The sequence below is a fragment of the Budorcas taxicolor genome, chromosome 17 (assembly GCF_023091745.1).
Source record: "Budorcas taxicolor isolate Tak-1 chromosome 17, Takin1.1, whole genome shotgun sequence".
NCBI classification, from domain to species: domain Eukaryota; kingdom Metazoa; phylum Chordata; class Mammalia; order Artiodactyla; family Bovidae; genus Budorcas; species Budorcas taxicolor.
Window position 1 is genome coordinate 30,379,388 of NC_068926.1, and position 19,639 is coordinate 30,399,026.

At 37.7% G+C, this 19,639-nt stretch overlaps 1 protein-coding gene across 1 annotated transcript in view; it reads right to left on the minus strand.

Moving 5' to 3' along the window:
- Positions 1-805: 805 nt before the first annotated feature.
- The window catches only part of INTU (inturned planar cell polarity protein), a 76,199-nt gene continuing 57,365 nt past the window's right edge, over positions 806-19,639 (minus strand). The window contains exons 10-16 of the mRNA XM_052655018.1: positions 15,987-16,049; positions 14,946-15,167; positions 13,518-13,970; positions 12,523-12,620; positions 8,047-8,236; positions 5,581-5,738; positions 806-917 (exon numbers count right to left, since the gene is read on the minus strand). Of these exons, the coding sequence (XP_052510978.1) occupies positions 806-917; positions 5,581-5,738; positions 8,047-8,236; positions 12,523-12,620; positions 13,518-13,970; positions 14,946-15,167; positions 15,987-16,049 (1,296 nt within the window). The remainder of the gene's footprint in view (positions 918-5,580; positions 5,739-8,046; positions 8,237-12,522; positions 12,621-13,517; positions 13,971-14,945; positions 15,168-15,986; positions 16,050-19,639) is intronic.

Here is a 19,639-nt window from a genome sequence, read left to right on the forward strand (position 1 = left end):
GTGTGTATACCTGAATATATTTCAAAAAAGAGAAAAACAATGAAAGTATATGAACAAATAGTTTAAAAATATATATCCTAGCCAAAATAGAACTGACCTGAATCAGTAAAGAAAATCAAATAAATAAAAAAGTAAGTTTAATTTACATTCCTCTCTTCCCCCACAGTGAGGTATCTACTAAAATACCGAAAGGAAAAGTATCTGATCTAAGAAGGAATCAGTACTCAATATTACAAATTTAGGTACCAAACAATAGGTTAGAGGGAAAAAAACTGCACATTTTACTGAAGAGGATCTTTAGACACAGATCAAAGCAATCATTTCATTTGTACAGGAAAAATCTGAGCTCAGAGAGGTACAAAAATTTGCTCATGCTCACAACACTAATTAGTAACAGAACGTGGTCATCTCTTCCCAATTTCATAATTATTTTGCCAGATATCAATACTATTCTTGAGAAACATACACAAAAAATTGGGTATTTTTCCAAGATAAACATTCTTATATTAATTTTACATAAAATATATCACATTATTTCAAATCAGTAAATAAATTAATGTTATATACCAAAATGGAAAATAAGTTAACAATCTCTTCTTCATATTTCGATCAAGTATTTTCTTCAAAAGTCTCAGAATAAGATTTAGTGCATCAAATCCAGCAGCATATCATCTCAGTCTTCATCAGCCTTATGTTCAGTATTGATTAGTGAGAAGTTAAACCTTATCTCTTTGTGAATAGATTTCAGCAGTTCTAACCCTGCTTGATGGTCTGTGCAGTGTTCCTATGCATCAAGAAAATACAGCTACAAGGTTAATCCAAAGAACAGTTTAAAAGCCATTTCAATGGCAATTTCTGTAACTGAGTCATGAAAACAGACATAAAGTTCTTGAAGTTTGGGATGAAGAAAGAGTCTCCTGTAGAGAAAAAGAACACACTAATTTCAGAATTCCAAGAAGGAAAAAACTCCCAACTCTCCAATATATTTTGCTACATTTTTTGGTTTCTGAAAGAATAAGTCATAAATTCAACCACTAGTCTAAATCTACATAGGGGGAAATGCAGCTAGATTTGTAATCAAATAATCTATGCCTTAGGTCAATTACATTTATTTTTTCAGAGTGTAAAAAGCCTACTGTGTCAATTTCTGTAGTCATATTCCTTAGTTTTAAAATGTTAAATTTAGTTATTATTATAATATAGTCAATGACGTACCATCATTCTAAGTACAATAGTTATTAGACATCAAATTGGGATTAACATTGAAACTTAGATTTTCTTAAAGAGTTAAAATTTTAGTCTATTTAATCAATACTAATGTATACAAAACATCAAACCATTTCTGACTTCCTTCAGTTTCTCTCTTCTGCATAGATCAGCAGCATCATAATTCAACACCTATTGATTTTTTGCAATTCCAGCTGTGAATGTAGTTACATCTGCCTGTGTGCTAACCGGTCTTCTTATCTCTATTCTTTCTCGTGTCCACACCATTCCATTTGGCTCCCAGCTTGATCTTCCAATAACACAGCGCTGATCACTCTACACTGAGTTGTGATCATGTTGATGCTCCCAAGCGTGGCTGGTTATACATCAGAATCACAAGTGAGTTTACTAAACATACAGAGTCCCACTCCCATAGATTCTAGTTCAGTAGGTCTGGGATGGGGTGCAGGCATTTCTGATTTTAATGAGTGACTCAATCAGTCATGTCTGACTCTCTTCAACCCTGTGGATGGTAGCCTGTCAGGCTCCTCTGTCCATGGACTTCTCCAGGTTAGAATACTGGAGTGGGTAGCCATTCCCTTCTCCAGGGGATCTTCCCAACCCAGGGATCAAATCCGGGTCTCCCCTGTTGCAGGCACATTCTTTACCGTTTGAGTCATCAGGGAAGCCCTGGTTAATGTGACTCAGCTGATTCTAAATCCTGTGGATCAGCACATGGGAATTATTGCTTTGGATAACATTTGTAAAGCATTTGTCATACAGCTTAGTACTACGTGGTAGGTGTCGAGTAATATTAGTCCCACCCAACTCTGTGCTCCTTCCTTCACCAACTCTCTACCCCAACTCAAAAAACTATCGGCAGTTCAATATTTCCTTCAAAATTCAATTCCCTGGTTAGGAATTGAAGGCTCTCTGCAGTGATCCTAACTTAGCTTTCCAGTTTTATCTTTCACTTCATCTTTGTACATGCCATTCCTCTACCATCCTAGCAAACTAGTCTACTCACAATGAAGCCTTAGGATTTCCCTTGTTTGGGTCTTTATATTCATCCCATCCTTTACTTAAAATGCGCTACCCAAATCCAGTTCATTTCCTAAAGCAGATCAAATGGAATCTCTTAGCCTTTCTTTGTAATCTCAGATTTCCTCCCCTTTTTCAGAATTTCCAGAGTGTGTGGTTGTATTACCTAATTTATTTTTTATAGAAGTACAGTTGTGTCACAATGTTGTGTCAATCTCTGCTATACAATGAAGTGACTCAGTTTTACACACATACAATCTTTTTTTATAATATTCTTCTCCGTATGGTTTATACTGGCAGATTGGATATAGTTCCTTGTGCTATACAGTAGGACCTTGTTGTTTATCCATTCTAAATGTAATAGTTTGCATCTACCAACCTCAGATTCCCAGGCCATTCTCTTCTCCCACCCCTCGCCCATAAGTATGATCTCTGAGTCTGTTTTCTGTTGTGTAGATAGGTTCACTTGTGCCATATTTTAGATTCCACATATAAGTGATATCATATAGTATTTTCTTTCCCTTTCTGACTTAACCTCACTTAGTATGATCATCTATAGTTGCATCCATATTGCTACAAATGGCATTATTTTCTTTTTTGTGGTTGAGTAGTATTCCGTTGTGCATACTGCATCTTCTTCATTCATTCGTCAGTGGATATTTAGGTTGTTTCCACAGAGGTGCGTGTATGTTTTTGAATTATAGTTTTATCTGAGTGTATACTCAGGAGTGGGATTGATGGATCATGGTAATTCTATTTTTAGTTTTCTGAGACACCTCCATACTGTTTTCCTTAGTGGTTGTACCAACTTACATTCCCACCAACAGTGTAGGTGTGTTCCCTTTTCTGCACACCCTCTCCAGAATTTATTTGTTGACTTTTTAATGATGGCCATCCTGACTGGTATGAGGTGGTACCTCATCATAATTTTGATTTACATTTCTCTAATAATTAGTGATGCTGAGCATTTTTCATGTGCCTACTGGCCATCTGTATGTCTTCTTTGGAGAATCTATTAAAGTCTTCTACCCATTTTTCAGACAACCTGATCTGCCTCTTGAGAAACCTGTATGCAGGTCAGGAAGCAGAAGTTAGAACTGGACATGGAACAACAGACTGGTTCCAAATAGGAAAAGGAGTACATCAAGGCTGTATATTGTCACCCTGCTTATTTAACTTATATGCAGAGTACATAATAAGAAATGCTGGGCTGGAGGAAGCACAAGCTGGAATCAAGATTGCCGGGAGAAATATCAATAACCTCAGACATGCACACGACATCACCCTTTTGGCAGAAAGTGAAGAACAACTAAAGAGCCTCTTGATGAAAGTGAAAGAGGAGAGTGAAAAAGTTGGCTTAAAGCTCAACATTCAGAAAACTAAGATCATGGCATCTGGTCTCATCACTGCATGGGAAATAGATGGGGAAACTGGAAACAGTGTCAGACTTTATTTCTTTGGGCTCCAAAATCACTGCAGGTGGTGACTGTAGCCATGAAATTAAAAGATGTTTACTCCTTGGAAGGAAAGTTAGGACCAACCTAGACAACATACTAAAAAGCAGAGACATTACTTTGCCAACAAAGGTCCGTCTAGTCAGGGCTATGGTTTTTCCTGTGGTCATGTATGGATGTGAAAGTTGGACTATAAAGAAAGCTGAGCGCCGAAGAATTGATGCTTTTGAACTGTGGTGTTGGAGAAGGCTCTTGAGAGTCCCTTGGACTGCAAGGAGATCTAATCAGTCCATCCTAAAGCAGATCAGTCCTGGGTGTTTATTGGAAGGACTGATATTGAAGCTGAAACTCCAATACTCTGGCCACCTGATGTGAAGAGCTGACTCATTTGAAAAGACCCTGATGCTGGGAAAGATTGAGGGCAGGAGGAGAAGGGGATGACAGAGGATGAGATGGTTGGATGGCATCACCGACTCAGTGGACATGGGTTTGGGTAGACTCTGGCAGTTGGTGATAGATAGGGAGGCCTGGTGTGCTGCAGTTCATGGGATCGCAAAGAGTTGGACACGACTGAGTGACTGAACTGAACTGAATTCATTTTTCAATTGGGTTTTTTGTTGTTGAGTTGTATGAGCTGTTTGTGTATTTTGAAGATTAAGCCTTTGTTGTTTACATAATTTGCAAATATTTTCTCCCATTTCATAGGTTATCTTTCTGTTTTTCTTTTTTTTATGTTTTTCTTTTCTGTACAAAAGCTTGTAAGTCTGATTATGTCCCATTTGCTTCTTTAGTTTTTATTTCTATTGCCTTGGGAGACTGACCTTAAAAAAAAAACATTAAAATATAGCCAGCTATCTCTCTCTCTCTCTCCATAGAATATTCATCCATAAGTACACAGATATTTAAGCATGTTTGATATTTCTTCTGCTGGATGTAAGATCATCAGATGCAATGACTGTGTCTTTATTTGTGTTTGCCAGTCCACCTAAGCATCACCACATACATTTTGCCAAGCACAGCTCCATTTACTAATCCTTACATATTTATCAAGTGACTGTGGTGCCAGTGGTGGACAAGACAGATACAGTTCCTGATCTCATAAAACTGACATTCCAGTGACAGAGAGAAAGAGACGACAGTTTGTCTCTTTGACCGGAGATGATATGTTACCACTGGTCTGAATATCGAGGAGCCAGATAGGCAAAGGTTAAGTAGAACATCCCACATGGAAGGAACAGCAGGAACAGAGTTCAGCTGGTGCCAGTGTGGCTGTGCACAGTGGCTGGAGGAAGAGAGTGACAGGAGGTAGAAACAGAGAGGTGGCCGGGGGACAGACAGGGCCAGGTCTTGTAGCTGGTTGGGGACGGGGGAAGAGAGGGAAGGGAAGAGGGAAAGAAAGGAGGAAAGAGGGGGAGGAAGAAAGTTAGAGACAGAAGGAAAGAGCAGTGGGTATGAACTCATTACCTTTTAGTGTCTTACTAGTACAATGTTGTAAGATAAGTGAATTAGGTTTTTTTTAATAAAAGAAAAGACTTGGGAAGAATTTTAAAGGCGTTATTTAGTAAGCAGAATTCTAAAATACATTAAATATTAGAATTATGTTAATAAACTCACATTGTGTGTTGTGTTCAGTTGCTCAGTCATGTCTGACTTTTTGCAGCCCTATGAACTGTAGCCTGCCAGGTTCCTCTGTCCATGGGATTTCCCAGGCAAGAATACTGGAGTGTTTTGCCATTTCCTCCTCCAGGGGATCTTCCTGACCCAGGGGTCGAACCCACATCTTCTGCATTACAAGCAGTAATAAATCCATGCTTATATCTTAAAATGTTTAGCTCCTTTACCCCCTTTTTAACATTTAAAAATATTTTCTTCCACTTACCCTACTACCCAGTAAGCCATAACTGGTGGTGTTTTCCTCTGATCAGTCCAGTTTTCAGGTGAGCATTCAAACAGTACACCATGTTCTTTCACAGGGTTCAGAGAAGACACAGAATTTGTTGAACCTGAATGATCTTTGCCATTCAGTGCTTTCTTTTTCTGTAAATTAATAGGTATTATTAGTCTTGGCTGGTATTAATAGTGCTGCTTTAAATGTTTTCATATATAGATTTGAACTGGCTGATCCTAATACTATAAGTGCCCACAATGACATTCTTCTTTCTCCTTACCTGCAGGAAAATTCCTACCCTTCCTCATACTTACCTTAAACGCCATCTCCTACAAGAGACTTCACGGATAAAGTTTCTCTTGACTCTCCAAGGAAACATTTGTTTCACAGCCTTACCTTATTAATATTTACACTATATTAGCAGTTTATAAGTTTGTCTTCTCCAGTACATTAGAACATTTTTCCCAGGGCAGAGACTATATGCCATTCATCTCTGTATTCCTTGAAAGCAGCTGTGCTTGGGTACACAGTAGATGCTTAATGAATAGGTTACTAATGAGTTACTACATGAGTAGATGATTTTATAAGGTATTTAAAACACATACACTTAAAGCAGTATTTTTCCTTTGAAGCATACTCTCTAAATTTCCCACTGATTAAATCATTAGCAAACCAATGACCCACTTGGAATATATAAGACTTTCTGTAAGGCTCAGGCCAAAACAGTGGAGTGATCCTTGATTCTTCTCCTTCTTTCAAAATGCTTATTGAAGACACAAATCCTTTTGGCTCATCCTCCATTATATCTGCAAGATCAAGAACCCACTGATACTTCTTGCTTTGAGAATTTCCACAGTTCCTTGCCTCCCACCTTCTCTATCTACCCTGCAAGCTTGTTCAGAGTAGCCTGAGTTACCCTTTGAAAACTAAGGAACACGTCCTGCTCTTCTCAGAACTACCCAAGAACATAAATCTCAAAAGGTCCTTGGCCTGTCAGGCCTTGCATGACTCAGTCCTGCTGCTACTCCGACTGCTCTCCCGACTCAGGCTGCTCCTGTGAGCTCTCAGCCCCCCTACCTCCACGGTTGTATTCTGGCTGTTCCTTCTGTCTGGAAGCTCAGCCTCCACATTTGCCACATGGCTGTATCCCTCAATTCCTTCTGGTGTTTGTTCAAATATTACTTGACATGATCAGAGGAATCTTTCAAAATCATAACCACCACCTCTCATCCTTACTCTGTTTTGTTACAATTGCTGTTGAAACTTACCCTTCCTGATATATTAAACTGCTTCTAATTCATTAGCTTCCCCTGCTAGAATACAGACTTCATGATGAAAGAGACTTTCTGTTCACTGCTGTATCCCCAGCATCTTGAGTAGTATCTGGTGAATGGTAAGTACTCTATGTTTAAATAATAGGGGGAAGGCTAATTTATATTACTAAGTAAATTAATGCAATGAACCTTACAGAATCTATTAGTATGTTAAACAGGAAAGGAGGAGCATAAGAATGCAAAGCACACAGAGATATACAGTCAAACGTAACATTTTGCCGAATACCAATTTCTGGTAGTTCGAAGAAGAAATCCTATAAGACAAAGAGTTTCACTGCTGAATGAGTCCTAAGAGATGATATAATTCAGTTCACTCACTTTATAACTGAGGAAATAGGAAAAGTTGAGGCCCAGTCTAGGAGTCCTTATTCCCAGCCCAATGTTCTCCCACCTTTACATTTAAGTTCTTCACAAGTTTAGCAACCTTGGTACATGTATTGCTATATACATTACATTCATTTTTCAGTCTTCTTTATTTTGTTTTTGGCAGTATGATGTTTGACCAGTCACAAATAACTTCTACATATTTATCTTTCTCAAGAAATTTAATACTTATCTTTCCCTGCTATTAAAACTGTGTAATTGAGATTTTAATTGTATACAACATTACTACTTTTCTGGAGGTACAATATTAAATAAAACTTCATTCTGGATTGAAAAGCAAGCAAGCAACTAACCAACCAACCAAGTGGCTAAAACATATATAACACTGTTGTGTAAATTCTGTTCTTTACTCCTTTATATTCTAGATACCTTATCCTGCCTTTGAATACTTAAAAAATTATCAGTTACAAAATGGTACAGATGAATGTCCAAAAAATAGCTGAGTCACAGATATCAAATATGGGAGGCAAGTTTACATTACAAACTACTATATTCTATTTTGCTATAGAAAAACACAGGCCCACCATTTCCTGAAACAGTAATCTGGGACATCAAACTCAGAATTATGAAAGAAAGTTTTAAAGTTGAGTAAGTGAAGTGAATATAATCCTTTGGCATTCAAATGAGTGACTATTTAAAAAAGTAAATGAAAATAGTTATTGCTAAAGAGTTTCAGACAGAATATTTAGAGATCTGGAAGCAGAACTGGCAGAGAGCTAGATTTATAGCAGTGCCCTACCTCTTCAGCCAGCGTCTGCTGGAAACCTGCACGAATGGAGAGACAGCACCGATGGAAATTCTTTATCAGTTGAGGGTGGATTGAGCCACTCAGCTGTGCCACCTCTTCATGGGTAGGAGTAATAAAGATCCCTTGCACTGTTTCTAAGGCAACATAATGGAAAAGTGTGTTCTCAGGACCAGATGTCAATCTTGGGGAAAAAAAAGGAATTAGATATTAGAGTAAACTTAAAAATGTTGCTTTGGTAGACGTCTAATAAGCTTCTAACTACAATAGAACATTAGGAGTATAATTAGGGAAGAAAAACTAGGCCAAACATTGAAATTCCCTCTTCCTCATCTGAAATACAGGCTAGGGTTATTTATCAGTTCCCTTAATGGAGGCAAATACTACATGTTATTCAAGGATAAACACCAATTCATTTGCAAGTAACTTAATCATCTCCTTGCTAAACAACCCAAACTGGCTAAAGCCCTCTTTTTCCATGGTTGGTAATGAATAACTCAGCCTGAGTCTGGCCCAGATATCTACAAGCCATAAACAAGGTATCAGTCTAGAGTGCACCACATACAAAAACTCCTTCCAACAAACTAAGATTTTCAGTTAGTAGCTTAGTAGCAATAAAGTCTCTTACCATGACAGTCAAATGGACCATCCTGAAGAAAAATAAAATCAGTATTACCAACTACAAAGCGGAGGTGACATTCTAGAATCCATGGCAATAACTCAAAGTATTCCACTACTTCTCATCATTACAGTCTCTTTTCTTTGTTCTCTTACTATTTTCACTTCTCCATTCTTTTCCATCCTTTCTTCCCCTATTGGAGTTTGAGACTCCAGCAGAACCTATAAATACTGCTTATTTCTACCAGTGGTAAGAAGGGTAAAGAACAACAGTAGCAGTGAGCATGAAATAATGGTAATAGTTGGTAATGGTAATAGAATGCCCTCTGTGTGCCAGGGTAGGTGTTTTAAAGTATCTGAGGCTTAATTCTCATAATTACCCTGTAAGGTATTAACTACTACTATCCTCAATTTGGGAGCCTAGTGGCTCAGATGGTAAAGCATCTGCCTACAGTGTGGAAGACCTGGGTTCGATCCTTGGGTCAGGAAGATCCCCTGGAGAAGGAAATGGCAACCAACTCCAGTACTCTTGCTTGGAAAACCCCATGGACGGAGGAGCCTGGTAGGCTACAGTCCACAGGGTCGCAAAGAGTCGGACATGACTGAGCGACTTCACTTCATTTCATCGTCATTTTAACCAAAATCAGTGTTCAGAGGACTTGGATTAACTTGTTTGAGGTCACACAGCTCAGTGTCAGAGCTTAGCTGATTCTGAGGCCTGCTCTACTACACCTTGCCTTTTCCTGATTGTCAGTCTGTAAACATATGGACCGAAATCCCCCATCAGCACCTCCTGTTAAACTATTAGGCAGCAAGATCAGAATAACTTTTTATCACTAACTAATGATCTTGGTTTTCTTTAGAGAGGCCAAAGATAGGCAGGGAAGGAGATCATCTATAAATTTTTCTCATACTTTTCCATAGAGTGGTGGGTTCATTAACAACTGGTAGCTGGTATTTTTTCAATTAAGTAAATAATCAAAATACAAAAACTAATTATTCAAAAAGAAAATAACTGAAAACATACCATTTAACTCTGAGGTTTTCAAATTCAAGAAAAGGTACAGAACAGGAATGATTCTTTTAAAAAGAGTTATTAGTAATGTTTGTATTTAGGAAGGTTTAGAATTAAAATTTATATTAACTTCTTTAGTTTTCTCTCAGAACAACCCCACAACACAATGAGCAGCTCTGGTTCTTGAAAACCATAAATTAACTCAGTGTATATTAACTCACTCAGTGTATAAACTGAAACTTTAAAAATCATCAAACAGTTATCCAATGGAAGGACAAGTATTTATTTTTAAAATATGCAGATTAAATTGGATTTGTTCTTCAGAAAGGTCACTCCTACAGCAGAAGATAGATTCAGGATAGAATAGGAATGGGGAACTGGTTGCAGTATAACCAGGTGAGAGAACAGGAGCTTGAACTAGGGTACAATTATTAGGCGCTCGGTGGATTCAAGAATTACTAGAATGCAGAATGGATAATACTTGTTTACTGAATGGAATATTTTCCACATATTATTTAGTATATTTTTTTATTTTGCAAAAACAAATTAGGATAGTATATTACACACCAGTCTATATCACACTTTTTAAATTAACTATATAGTTTGAGCATCTTTCCATGTCAGTAAAGGGAATAAATATGCCTCTGTAGCATCCTTTTAAATAGGAGAGCCTGTGATTTACATCACATATTAATTTATGCTTAAAAATACAATTATAAATTTATATTGTTATAACCTTTTGTTAAGCTATAAACTTGGAAAAAAGTATTTCCTTTTACTAGATATAAAGCCCAAATAACATATATATACATACATTAAAAAAATAATATACAGAGGTAATAAAAATTCAGAGCAGCAGTTTTTATTAAATGGAAGATTAGGGTTTAGGGAAGTTATTACAGGCTTCCACCAGAGATTTGAAATAGATTTCTTTGTTTAAAAAATATTTTTGTTTTTTAAAATAATTTTCTTTAACTACTAAAATATTAAACATCACATTAAATTCCAAATTTTAACACATTAGATTTTCACTGCATTATTTTATGAAGACAGATTACCTTGTTTTTGCCCTGACTTTATGAGAAAAGTTTTTCCTGACAACTCTGTGAAACACATATATGAACTTAATATAAAACATTTCAAAGATTAAGAAGGTGGTAGCTCTAAAACGTCTTTTTAAAATTTTATTTTTAATTGGAGGGTAATTGCTTTACAATGTTGTGCTGGTTTCTGCCACACAACGATGTGAATCAGCCATAAGTATACATGTGTCTCTCCCTTCTTCCCAGCTCCTTGCCTTATCCTACCCGTCTAGGTTGTCACAGAGTGCTGGGTTGAGCTCCCTGTGTTACACAGCAACTTCCCACTAGCTACGTATTTTACATATGGTGATGTATATGTTTCCATGCTCTCTCAGTTCATCCCACCCTCTTCTTCCCCCGCTGTGTCCATAAATCTGTTCTCTATGTCTGTATCTCTATTCCTTCCCTACAAATAGGTTCATCAGTACTGTTTTTTTTAGATGCCATATATAGGTGTTAAAATACAGTATTTTAAAAAATTTATTTATTTGTTGCACTGGGTCTTAGTTGCGGCATGCAGGATCTTTAGCTGTGACATGTGGGATCTAGTTCCCTGACCAGGGGAGGACCCCCTGCATTGGGAGCACAGAGTCTTCATCACTGGACCACCAGGGAAATCCCCAATATTTGTTTTTCTCTTTCTGACTTACTTCACTCTGTATAACAGGCTCTAGGTTCATCCACCTCACCAGAACTGACTCAACTGTGTTCCTTTTTATGCCTGAGTAATATTGAACAGCTTTTTTTTTCTTTTAATGTGAACTTGATTTGTACATGTCTACTTGCGCTAATGAAAGTGTGCAATAGGAGTTTATTAACAAACTGATTCCATGCATACTATCATAATACCATACAAAGCTCAGGAAGGAAGCCCTGCAAGTCACCACATAATAGCTGCACAACAAGAAGTGAATTTGTAACAGTTCATGTTTTAGTAATTATAGACAGATTAAGTTCTAAACATGCTCCTCCCACTCAGCTCCTTTTACATCAGAATTCCCTGTTTACTTTTACCTATTTCCTAAAGAGGGTGTCATAGGTCAGCTCCCTGGCTCCAGACTCTGCTGGGAGATATGCAGGGAGGAAGCTTATTAGGGAGGACTTTTGGGGACAACAGCTGTGGGGGTGAGCATGAAGGGAAGCAGGACTGAGCAGAGGGAAAAGCTGCACTCCAGCTGAGACCGAGGACTCAGCAGATACTGCCAGGACCTTTGAAACTTGCATGGCTTTTCAGAGTTGTGTTGAATTTAAGTAGGGGCCAAGCCTGTACTCACTTATTGATCAGTCATTAGATGTGGCCACTCCTAGGGAGAGGTTGTAAGCTTGGCGGAGTTAATAAACTTCCAAGTTGGACAAGGGCAGGGTAGGGGGACTTCACTATGAGCCATTAGCAACCAACACTCTCAAGCACTGGGAATGAGTACTCAGAGCTAAGGAGTATGTACAAAAACCACACCATCCATGAAAGTCTAAAAACAGTAAACTAATTTAACAGTTAGACACACAAAAGGGAGGCTACCTGTGGAAGAGACATAAATGGAAACTTACATTTTGGAATACTACTTTGTATATGTTTTTTATTTCTTATATGCATAATGAAAAATATTAGGGAAATAGCACAGCTATCTTCTTTCATATATAAGGCATATCATATTTGCTGAATAAAATCTATATATTATGGAACTGCACTTTTTCACTGTAAAATTTCCTCAAAGACAGTTAAGTGAAAAAGAATGAAACAAGGAAGTTTCTTACTTTACAGTGTTATATATATCCAGTTCTTTTTCTGAAAGGTCCTTTTTCAGGTTCCCCAAATGAAACGGATTTGGAAGAGTAGACTTCTTTTTCGTGACCTGAAAAGTATTATTAAGTAGATCTGTTTATATCTAAGAATGGAAATCAAACAGAAGATACAATGTAAAACTAGAAGTCTTTCAAGGAGAACTACTTATTATTTTTCAATGTTTCTGTTAGGGGAACGGCTGATCAAAACCACTCCCTGGCCAGGCAACAATAGTTAACTACTTGCATGAGTTATCTGACAAGAAGGGTCCCAGTAAGGAATGCGGAAGTGACAGGCTACCACCAACTGGAAGAATTCGGGAAAGGTCAAAAGGAGAGAGGAGACACCAGTCCATATGTCCTATCAACGTCCCAGAATCCCTGCTGGAATCCATCTTGGCCGAGTGATGCACACGCCACCAGGAAGGAGCCTGAGTCAGAATGACTGACTGGAGACAACCCGGAAGCCCACCCCATCACCATAAAACCTGAGACTGTAAAACATGTGGCCGAGAAGTGCTCCCTGGTTCCCTTACCCTGCTGCCTGCTGTTCTCTGTCAGGGAGCCCCTTTCCAGTAGAGTCTCTTATTTCATCAGCACGTGTCTCTTCACATAATTCATTTCCAAGTGTTAGACAAGAGCCCCCTCTTGGACCCTGGAAGGGGTCCCCCTTCCTGCCAACATTTCCTTTAAACATTCTCAGTGCTCACTTGTACCTCTTGGCTTATCCTATGCTAGCAGTAACCACAGTAACACATCATGCGCAAGGACCTGACAGTTCTCTAATGTTTTATTACTTGGTATTTCTTTCTCTCTTGGCCCTAAATCACTGGTTTGCCAACAGTGACAAAAACCACCACTAGTACAAATGAAGAAGGGTTTGTCATTAAAAATTCCCTTGCAATTACAAATAAGGACTGGACAGACAGTTTAGCTCCTAGAATGTACACAGAGGAATGAACACATACCTTAAGCAAGGCCCCAGTTTCTTCTGAACCATCAGAACCCTGAGATTCCGTAGTGTGGGGGCTCAGGCCAACACCTTCACCTTCAAGACCACCGTCAGGCCCTCCACTTCGGGATGGACTGGGCTTACGTGTCTTTAAGGAATAGTCACCGAAAAGAGTTCTTCTGCATGTTGGAGAGGTTGCGACCTTGGAAGCACTGTGCAGCCTACTGAGGATAGGTGAGGTGGTTAAATTATCTAATTTTTCATGTGACCCAGCGAGGAACCAGTCAGCACAAGACAAGCAGGGGGTTGGAGAAGAAGCTAGCCGTTCATTTATGCGGGAATCTACCCCTTCCAGCTGGTAAAGAGTTGTTTTGACCTGATCCACATATATACAGTCTGGTCCAGGATTCCCAATGGCTCTGGATGCACAGCCTCCAGCTTCTAATAGTACACATAACATGTAATGTCTCTATAAGAAAAAAAAATACAAAATATTTGTATGTAGCAGGCATGCATAAATTTATGAATACTAAACAGTGCTGAAGAACTGATGCTTTCAAATTGTGGTACTGGAGAAGACTCCTGAGAGCCCTTTCAACAGCAAGGAGACAGTAAACCAGTCTAATCCTAAACGAAATTAACCCTGAGCATTCATTGGAAGGACTGATGCTAGAGCTCCAACACTTTAGCCACCTGATGCAAACAGTCAACTCATTCGAAAAAACCTTGGTGCTCGGAAAGTTTGAGGACAGGAGGAGAAGGGCACGACAGATGATGAGATGGTTAGACAGCATTACTAACTCAATGGGCATGAGTTTGAGCAAACTCCAGGAGATAGTGAAGAACAGGGAAGCCTGGCGTGCTGCAGCTATAGGGTAGCAATGAGTCGGACATGACTTAGCGACTGAACAACAAACAGATATGGACATGTGGCATGATTATGTGATAGTTATTAAAAACTCCTCCCGCCTCTTCTTAGTTATCCTCAAGGCTACTTGATGACCTTTGAAAACAAATCTCACATTGCCTTATCCTGATACACCATCAGCTGCCACTTTCAGCACATAGACTCCCCTAAGGTAGCCTTCAAAGAGCCTTCATCAGTGGTAGTCCTTTCATTTGCAATCACATATTTAATCTGTTTCTGATTCTATATTCTTTTCATGTCTATTTCCCAAAACAAACTAGAAGATAAAACTTCTGGTTTTATAGAAATGGGAACAAAAAAAATCTTAACCTGCTAAAATCTTATCTTGCGGTTCATTACTATTTCTTTATGAGTATTAAATGGATACAAAATAAAAGAAATAAAGGAGAGTAACTTTTCTGAATATTAGTATTTGACATGCTTATAATTTTAAATGATCATTTTTGTATATTTATTTAGATAATCAGTAAGTGGCAAAAACAAATAAACCCAAGAAAGAAAGAAAGGTAAACTTACCAAGCCAACAATTAGCAAAAAATATCTCCCTTCAGGTTCCTGAAAGACTTCAGTGTTTGAGTCTGCAGAAGGTTGGAGGTGATGTCGAGGAAATACTTCCCTCCATATTACCAACTGACCAATTCTATGTTTTGCTGCTAAAGGCAGTAGGCAATAGTGGCGACAGTATACAGCAATATCAATAAGATCATCCTTAGGCAAATGACTGCATATCAAATACCCCTTGAATGGAACCACAGAAAATAAAAGTCAACTAGTGACATAAAGCAATAACCCTATAATATATTTTTAAGAGTTTTACAGGTATTTCTTCAGTTGGTTTAAAATATTCCAGTTTTAAGTGGAATAAAGAAATAACAAAAATGTTTTCTTTCAGCTATTCATCAAGTATGTATAATAACTTAGGTCTGTAATAGATAGACTTTAGCATAAAGCAGGATCACCTCTAAGTAGCATTAGCCTGAGAATTTGGCAAAATTACAAAGAACTGAAGTCTGAAGATGAAAAGCAGAGAAGTATGAGTTGAGGTGGGGTGAGACTTTTCACACTTACAGTTCTGTACTGTCTGATTCTCTTTAGATATGTTTAATTCAGTGCTTAAAAATATACAAAATTAAAATACTTAAATTCATTTGATGAATTGAAACTTTTAATTAAATTGAAACTTAACTTGCTTTATATGGAAGTTAACTACCTAATTTTAGAAAATTTATCAATAAGATAGTTACTTTTGAAGATAAGGGAAAATTATACACAACTGCAAAAGGAAACCAACAAAGTATTGCTCTTTTCTCATATACACTTGATTCTTTGAGTACTGTTTCTTTCTTACAAATTTGTAAATGCTGTAAAATGTAATGAAACTGAAATATTTAATGTATTTTTAAATATTAGGTATAAGTCTTGTTTTAAAATCCAAATTTTATTGTACCTACATTCAGAGAAAAAGAGAAAAATGCATTTTTCATGTTTGTAAGAGTTTGGGAAAATTTAGATTTGTTCATGTAACAGTACAACATTTAAAAGTCAAGCTTAACTTACCTTGTAAAATAGAGAAGACCCCAAAATTGTATATAGCCGTCTCATGTCATAGTAATCCTCAGACTGGGGGGAAAACCACAGTGGATTTATATATGTATATATATTTTTATGATTTAAAAAATATCCTAGTTAAGCTACAACAGTTAAAATGGAAATTACAGCCCTTAATAACTGAAGTTTCTCCTTTTTGCTGTTTATTTATTATGGAAGCACAGGTGATTTACAATGTTTCAGATGTACAGTAAGGTGGTTCAGTTACATACATATACACACACACATTCTTTTTCAGATTCTTTTCCTTTATAGGTTATTACAAGATAATGAATATAGTTTGCTGAACATAGGTCCTTATATTGAGGCATAAGGTGCCTATGTATTTATTTTTGACTGAAAACAACCTTATTTTTGATTCTTATAAAATACTGTTGAATAGAGACACCTAAGAGTAGAACATAATGTTTGTTACCCTAAGGGGGATTGAAAGGGATCATCTAAAATATCTGATATTACCATATACTATTTTTGAAAGTACAAACTGGTACAACCTATTTGGGGTTTAATAGTATGTAAAAAAAATTTAAATACACATACCCTTTGAGTAATTCCTCTTTTATAAATCTACAGAAATACCTGAACAAGACAATCATGGTTTTTGTATAAAAAGTTTAGAATTTCTAATAAAAAACAGCACCCCCAATGATATGTGTATGTGTGTGTGTATATATGTGCGTGCCTGTGTGCTGAGTCACTCAGTGCATCTACTCTGCGATCCGTAGACTGTAGCCCACCAGGTTCCTCTGTCCACACAGTTCTCCAAGCAATAATACTGGAGTGGGTAGCCATTCCCTCCTCCCAGGGATCTTTCCAACCCAGGGACTGAACCCGGGTCTCCTGCATTGCAGGCGGATTCTTTAGCATCTGAACCACCAGAGAAGCCCATATATATACGTAAAATGTGTATGCCATGCCCTCCTCCAGGAGATCTTCCCAACCCAGGGATTGAACCCACATCTCTTAGGTCCTGCACTGGAAGGTGGGTTCTTTACCACTAGCACCACCTGGTATATACATATGTATTGTCTTGTACAGGGGTATGTATGGGCTTCCCCAGTGGCTCAGACAGTAAAAAAATCTGCCTGCAATGCAGGAGACTCAGGTTCAATTCCTGGGTCAGGAAGATCTCCTGGAGATGGGAATGGCAACCCACTCCAGTATTCTTGCCTGGAGAATTCCATGGACAGAAGAGCCTGGTATGGGGTCGCAGAGAGTCAGATACAACTAAGCAACTAACACTTTCACTTTCATGTATGTGTACAGAGGAGTCTGGAAGAATACATTCCAAACTGTTGGAGCAGTTACAACTGGGGATGGAACTGAGGGAGAGGGATGAGGAAGGAGGACATGTGTTTTTATTAGTCATGCTTGCATTTTTTAAAACCCAATATGCATGCATTGCTTTTATAATTAAAAAAACACACAACAAAACCCTAGGAAAACTGGAAATAATCTAAATATCCCTCAACTGGGGAATGGATAAACACTGTGATAACTTCATACAGTGGACTACTGTCTGCAGTAAAAAGAACTGAACTATTGATATAGACAATGAAATGAATGAATCTCAAATAAATTATGCTATGTGAAAGAAGTCAAACTCATCCTTGTTCATTTGTTTTGACTGCTTTTATGTCAAAGATATTTCCTGTGATGCTTTACTGTCCTCACATTTAAGAATGAGGTATTAATACATTTATCAGAAGCTTTTTGAGGGTATCGGAGAAGGCAATGGCACCCCACTCCAGTACTCTTGCCTGGAAAATCCCATGGACGGAGGAGCCTGGAAGGCTGCAGTCCATGGGGTTGCTGAGGGTCGGACACGACTGAGCGACTTCACTTTCACTTTTCACTTTCATGCATTGGATGGAAGCTCTTTGGCTTCACTGTAGGTAAACTTTTAGAAAGAATTTTAATTAAAAATTTTACATGGTGAAATATACATAAAATTTACTATCTTAATAACTGTTAAATGTACAGCTCAATAGCATTATGCACAATTCACACTGTTTGCAACCAAATCAGAACTTTCTCCTCTTGCAAAACTGAAACTCAGTATCTATCAAACAACAACTCTCCATCCCCCTTCCTTCCCCCAGCCCCTGACATCCACTCTTCTACTTTCTGTTTTTATGAATCTGACTACTTTAGGCATCTCCTACATTCTTGCCTGGGAAATCCCATGGACAGAGGAGTGTCATGGGGTACAATCCATGGAGTCACAAAGAGCTGGACACGACTGAGTGAGTGAACAACAACAATGGGTGAAATCATGCACTATTTTACCTTGTGATGGGCTTGGTTTGCCTTTGTGATGTGCTAGTGTTGTGGTGTCCTCTGGGTTCATCCCTGTTGACGCATATGTCAAAATTTACTTCCTTTGGGGGTCTAAGTCATGTTTCACAGTATGTATTATCCATAATTTCTGTCTGCTCGTTCATCTGTTGGTGAAGGCTGGTTGCTTTCTCTTTTTGCTGTTGTGAATGATGCTACTGTGAATGTGGGTTTGCAAGTGTCTCTTAATTCTTTTGAGTATATCAACTGCTGGGTCATGTGGTAGTTCTATTTTTTGTTTTCTTGTGGAGACCACCATGCTGTGTTTTATAACATTTGCACTGCTTTGCATACCCACCAACAGTGCACAGGGCTTCCAATTCTTCTACATCCTTGCCAACAACTGGTATTTTTTGGGTTTTGTTTGGTTCTGTTGTTATTGTCTTGGACCCTGCTTTTTCCACAGAAAATGATCTTGAATATTTTTTTCATGTCAGTAGACAGTTTTCTAAACATGATTTCAATGGCAATATTACTGAACAGATTCCATAATGTAGTATTTTGTTTCCAGTAATTTTTCAGGGTATAAATAATGCTGTGGAGAATATTCTTAGAAAGAAAATCTTTGTGTACATCCCTGATATTTTCCTTAGTTGATAAGCTCCTGGAGGTTGAATTCCTACACCAGAAGATATATATATATTTTTAATGTATATTGCCAGATTGTTTTCCTGAGTGGTTGCATCAGTTTATATTCCTTCTAGCAGTATGACAGTATCATCTACACTGAACATTTCAGACAGAATTACTTCCATGTGAGATCATAAATACAAGGTTACCAAGAATATACATCAACTGATAACAATGGTTAACTCTCAGAATAGGGCTGGTTTTGATGTATGAGTGGTCAAGCAAAATGCTAGGTTTATGTTTACTGTTTGCATTTCCCCATAAGAATGTACTCATGTAATATTTGTAAAACTAAATATTTAAACTTCCCAATTAAAAAAAGTCAGATGCAAATTATTTACCATGTGATTCAACTTATGTGACATTCCAGAAAAGGTAAAAACCATGTGCACAGTAAACAGATCAGCGGTTACAGGGACTGGGGGTAGGGAAAGGGACTGACTATAAAAGGGCACAAAAAATTTACTTAATATAAATTATACCTTAATAATAATCTTAAAACACTAAAGAAAAGAACACAGAATTAAAATATAACATTAAATCTTATAACTAATGACACAAAAAGTTTAGAATAGATCCCTTTTTTAAATTAATATAAAACTGTGAATTATTCTGCCAGTTCTGACAAATGTGTA